This window comes from Nanorana parkeri, unplaced genomic scaffold (assembly GCF_000935625.1).
Source record: "Nanorana parkeri isolate BGI_ZX_2015 unplaced genomic scaffold, ASM93562v1 scaffold3443, whole genome shotgun sequence".
Lineage (NCBI taxonomy): Eukaryota > Metazoa > Chordata > Amphibia > Anura > Dicroglossidae > Nanorana > Nanorana parkeri.
Window position 1 is genome coordinate 39,290 of NW_017309711.1, and position 5,513 is coordinate 44,802.

The 5,513-nt window shown below is 54.6% G+C and overlaps 1 protein-coding gene across 1 annotated transcript; it reads right to left on the reverse strand.

Annotated features, from left to right (window-relative positions):
* Positions 1-1,693: 1,693 nt before the first annotated feature.
* LOC108803148 (diamine acetyltransferase 2-like) lies at positions 1,694-4,629 on the reverse strand. The gene is made up of 5 exons (XM_018574986.1): positions 4,541-4,629; positions 4,316-4,402; positions 3,660-3,761; positions 2,995-3,035; positions 1,694-1,907 (listed from the first exon to the last, which is right to left on the reverse strand). The coding sequence occupies exons 1-5, from the start codon at positions 4,608-4,610 to the stop codon at positions 1,707-1,709; spliced, it is 501 nt and encodes a 166-aa protein (XP_018430488.1). The 5' UTR covers positions 4,611-4,629; the 3' UTR covers positions 1,694-1,706.
* Between the last annotated feature and the right edge of the window lie 884 nt (positions 4,630-5,513).

Consider the following 5,513-nt stretch of genomic DNA (forward strand, 5'->3'; position numbering starts at 1 on the left):
TTGGAGCACCCCAACAATGTCTTCCTTGAAACTGGAAGTCATCCCCAGGTGATCTGTGTGCCCATTTACAGGTGGAGTGACCCTCATAAAGCACATGGGCGGGGCAGCAGCAGCTGTCAGTCAGGGACAGTAAACCCCTCCCACTCAGTAACAGTTAGAGGATGGCCAGCAGAGGGGGCAGTAGATATAAACCCCGCCTCCTCAGTAACATCCAGGGGACTGCCAGCAGAGGGGGCAGTAGATATAAACCCTGCCTCTTCAGAAACATCCAGGGGATGGCCAGCAGAGGGGGCAGTAGATATAAACCCCGCCTCTTCAGAAACATCCAGGGGATGGCCAGCAGAGGGGGCAGTAGATATAAACCCCGCCTCTTCAGAAACATCCAAGGGATGGCCAGCAGAGGGGGCAGTAGATATAAACCCCGCCTCTTCAGAAACATCCAGGGGATGGCCAGCAGAGGGGGCAGTAGATATAAACCCCGCCTCTTCAGAAACATCCAGGGGATGGCCAGCAGAGGGGGCAGTAGATATAAACCCCGCCTCTTCAGAAACATCCAGGGGATGGCCAGCAGAGGGGGCAGTAGATATAAACCCCGCCTCTTCAGAAACATCCAGGGGATGGCCAGCAGAGGGGGCAGTAGATATAAACCCCGCCTCTTCAGAAACATCCAGGGGATGGCCAGCAGAGGGGGCAGTAGATATAAACCCCGCCTCTTCAGAAACATCCAGGGGATGGCCAGCAGAGGGGGCAGTAGATATAAACCCCGCCTCTTCAGAAACATCCAGGGGATGGCCAGCAGAGGGGGCAGTAGATATAAACCCCGCCTCTTCAGAAACATCCAGGGGATGGCCAGCAGAGGGGGCAGTAGATATAAACCCCGCCTCTTCAGAAACATCCAGGGGATGGCCAGCAGAGGGGGCAGTAGATATAAACCCCGCCTCTTCAGAAACATCCAGGGGATGGCCAGCAGAGGGGGCAGTAGATATAAACCCCGCCTCTTCAGAAACATCCAGGGGATGGCCAGCAGAGGGGGCAGTAGATATAAACCCCGCCTCTTCAGAAACATCCAGGGGATGGCCAGCAGAGGGGGCAGTAGATATAAACCCCGCCTCTTCAGAAACATCCAGGGGATGGCCAGCAGAGGGGGCAGTAGATATAAACCCCGCCTCTTCAGAAACATCCAGGGGATGGCCAGCAGAGGGGGCAGTAGATATAAACCCCGCCTCTTCAGAAACATCCAAGGATGGGCAGCAGAGGGGGCGGCAGATATAAACCCCGCCTCTTCAGTAACATCCAGGTGACGGCCAGCAGAGGGGGCGTTAAGGGATCTAGGATGATGGGAGTTGGGAGTTGGGGGGGGGGCATTGGCAACATTACCAGCATACCAAGATATCCTTCAATCTGCCAAAGCAGAGAGAGTACAGTGGGCGGAGCTGGGAACACCCATTCATGCTCCTGGCTCTGTAATTTGGTCTTCCAGGTCTCCAGGCTTGGACGGAACCTTTAAGAATGCTCAAAAAAAAAAATGCACCCAAAGGAGTCCTCCACCCATAGCTGAAGCCTCGGATGGGGGTAACGCCCCCTTGTGGAGGCGGGCAAAGTTCCTGATAAGAAGGCAGCGAGTGATTACGCTCTTCCTTCTTCCTCTGTAATGTCAGACCCGGAAATTCCCTGCAGGAAAAAAAAGGGGGTGGAGCTAGAGTGCGTTAGGCCAGTCCGGGGTCTCCGGGCCGCTCGGCGCTCTTAGAAATCATCCGCCGTAGGTCGTCGGGGAGGAAGCGGATCATGCGCCACCCTTCCTCGTCGGACATGTTGCGGCCCCCGCAGGACTGGTAGAAGGAGATGGCCGGCTGGTTCCAGTCCAGGACGGAAAGCTGCAGGCGGGGGCAACCCAGAGACAGGCAGAGCTGCGGAGAGGAGAGACACCGTTATACGACCGCACGGGGGCGGCCAGAAAAATAGAAACCCCGCCTCAGCGGACCATTTTGATACAGGGGGGAGGGGTTTATGTTTTGTGTATACTCCTATTGGTTCCTTTGCTCTGCTTTCCCGGGATATATACAATTATTATATAAACACGCCCCCTTGTACACAGGCCCGCCCTAGGATGAGGACTCCTATCTCAGTGCATGGTCGCCGATATCTTCAGCTCATAGCACTCCACTGGAAGTGGGCGTGTCCCTGACACCCTCCTCTCCGGGTTAGCCTGGCCCCCAGGTCTGGGGTGCTGGACACACTCACTGTGGCTTATTATGTATACTTGTTCAGCAAAGATGCGGATTTCGCATCTGTCAAACCGGACACAGCGCCCTCTGGTGGCCGCCGCGTGACTCACTGCTGTGAGGTGCACATTCCTTGTAAAATGATACAAAGTATCCAGAACAGGAAGTAGAATAATAATGACAGGCAGACAATGGTTTCTGCGTCCTCGTCTCCAGGACACGCGCTGCAAACACAGACACTTCCTCCTCCTCCTGTCCTCAGAATTAGGAACTTCCTGCTCGGCTGGTCGGAGGGGGTAAGGGGGGGAGATGGGCCCCTCCTCCTTAATAGAACCATTAAAGCAAAACTCTGGACAAGAATGACATATGTGCTGCTTCCTGTCACCATCATTACCACATCCTATGGGGCCCCCTTCTCTAAGGGTACAACTACATCCATTGCAGACCTTGTGTCTCCTATGGGGTCCCCTCCTCTAAGGGTATAACTACATCCATTGCAGACCATGTGTCTCCTATGGGGTCCCCTCCTCTAAGGGTATAACTACATCCATTGCAGACCATGTGTCTCCTATGGGGTCCCCTCCTCTAAGGGTATAACTACATCCATTGCAGGCAATGTGTCTCCTATGGGGACACAAGGTCTGCAATGGATGTAGTTATATAGTGATAAGACGGATGCTGTAAACCTCCCCCTCTCCTGGTCTGCCGGTCCGCACACGCAATATGACCCCACACATGTATGAAGCGTGACGTGTACACGGAGTATACTCACTTCTGCAGTAGCCGTCAGCAGCTTGGAGCCGATGCCTTTACCTGCCACAGACAAGAGGGGTCAGTACACAGAGGAGACACGCCATGTTTATATGACAATATGGCTATCAGGGATGGACACAGGGGCCCCAAGACAAGAGTGACCCAATGGGGGCCCAGGGAGGAGAGTGATCCAATGGGGGCCCAGGGAGAAGAGTGATCCAATGGGGGCCCAGGGAGTAGAGTGACCCAATGGAGGCCCAGAGAGAAGAGTGACCCAATGGGGGGCCAGAGAGAAGAGTGACCCAATGAGGGCCCAGGGAGAAGAGTGACCCAATGGGGGGCCCAGGGAGAAGAGTGACCCAATGGGGGGCCCAGGGAGAAGAGTGATCCAATGGGGGCCCAGGGAGAAGAGTGACCCAATGGGGGACCAGGGAGAAGAGTGACCCAATGGGGGCCCAGGGAGAAGAGTGACCCAATGGGGGCCCAGGGAGAAGTGACCCAATGGGGCCCAGGGAGAAGAGTGACCCAATGGGGCCCAGGGAGAAGAGTGACCCAATGGGGGCCAAGGGAGAAGAGTGACCCAATGGGGGCGGGGACAAGACCAGGCACCCTGTAAAAGGCGATAGAGCAGCAGTGGGCGGTCTTTATTACAGGGCGGATGATCATGTGATCAGTATACTTCACCTCTGTACTGCGGCATGACGTAGAGATCCTCCAGGTACAGGGACCGCCCCTTCCATGTGCTGTAGATGTAGTGCGAGAGGGCGTAACCCACCAACCGGGGGCCTGGAATATGAGGAGAACGGGCCGAGATTACATTTCATGCCAAAGCCGGTGAATGCAAAACTGAAATAAACATGAAAACTGTTGTCAGGTTCCGTTACTAGAGACTTCCTAACAAATATTATAATGAGAGGGCGGAGCAATGTCTGCACTCACAGATCAGGCGTATATTGTGCTGACCAATGAGAGAACAGATGAGTAGACGGATGTAGGAGCTCTGCGGGGAGATCCCGTCACCTTTTCTTTCATTGTTCATCATCTTCATGGAATTTTTTTATAGAAAAGAAACTTTGTATCAGTTATGAGGAATCCGCCCCCTACTGGGCTGACGTGTGTACTGCACCTTCCAGGGATTGTATTATAGTACAAGAAGCAACGGCCCCGCTATCAATGAATGACCATAATAATCATACACCCCAGTGCTGAGCCCCCCCCCAGTAGTCTGTGTCTCTGCCCCTCCAACAATGGTGAGATTTCCCCCAGTAGTTTGTGTCTCTGCCCCTCCCACAATGGTGAGATTTCCCCCCAGTAGTTTGTGTCTCCGCCCCTTCCGTTACCTTCTTCTCTTTTCTTCTCATCTTCTGCTTCAGCCACCAGGCAGCGGAATAGGGGGTGGGGCTCCTCAAAGCCGTCACGCCGCAGTCCTGCAGGAGAGAAGCCGGGTCATGGAGTGTTTGGATTCCAAGGATCAGGATGACTCCAGGCAAAGTACAAAGGAATGTTCATGTCTATATACTGTGTGTCACCGGCAATGTATACCCCGGGATGACAGCGCCCCCTACCTTCCGCTGTGTTCATCACCTGATCCGCCAGCTTCTCAAATTCCGCCAATTCCTGAAAAACATGAAACATGAATCACTACAATGTACAGTCCAGCGCCCCCCAGAGGAGGCTCCGCCCATGACACCCACCATAGGGAGCAAGAGAGCAGGGATGGTGGGAGCTCCTCATAATGGGCACAGCGGGTGTACAGACCCGGGAACTCAGCACAGGGATGGGGGGAGCCCCTCATAATGGGCACAGCGGGATACAGGCACTGACCCCCCTCTCTTCACCAGCTGAGTGTCTCCGCCCACTGAGCTCCACTCAGAGTCCACTCAGATGGTGGGAGAGTCTCACTCCTCTTGTGTCACACAATGGTGTCTGACCTCTGATCACCAACTGCTGAGGATTAACCCCTTGTTGTCAGTCAGCCACAGCGGAGATGTCGGCATAGAAAAGCAGCTGCGAAACAGGAAGTGGTGTCACAAGCGAGCACTGCCCCTCCCCCCATGTAGAGAGACATTTAACCTCTTGTTGGCCAGTCACTGCTGATCGCCACGTGCTGGGGCAAGATCCACCAGCAGCCTGACACTCAGGCTCCATTCATAACCGGAGAGTGTTCAGGACTCGGCGCGGGTGCTCTGTCTTCATACGTCCTGTAATTGTTGCTCGGAGTTCGGGGACTGGGGGAGGGAGTTTTAGGATTTCTCTCCGGAGTTTGTTGTCACTTCAAAAGGAAATGACTTTAGCGCCATTTACAGGAATGTGTTGTGGTGAATACCAGGACGTCAAGCTCTGTGTCTCCAGTGACCCCTGTGTCTCCAGTGACCCGTGTCTCCAGTGACACCTGTGTCTCCAGTGACACCTGTGTCTCCAGTGTCCTCTGTGTCTCCAGTGTCCCCAGTGACCTCTGTGCCTCCAGTGACCCCTGTGTCTCCAGTGACCCCTGTGTCTCCAGTGACCCCTGTGTCCCCAGTGCCTCCAGTCGCCCCG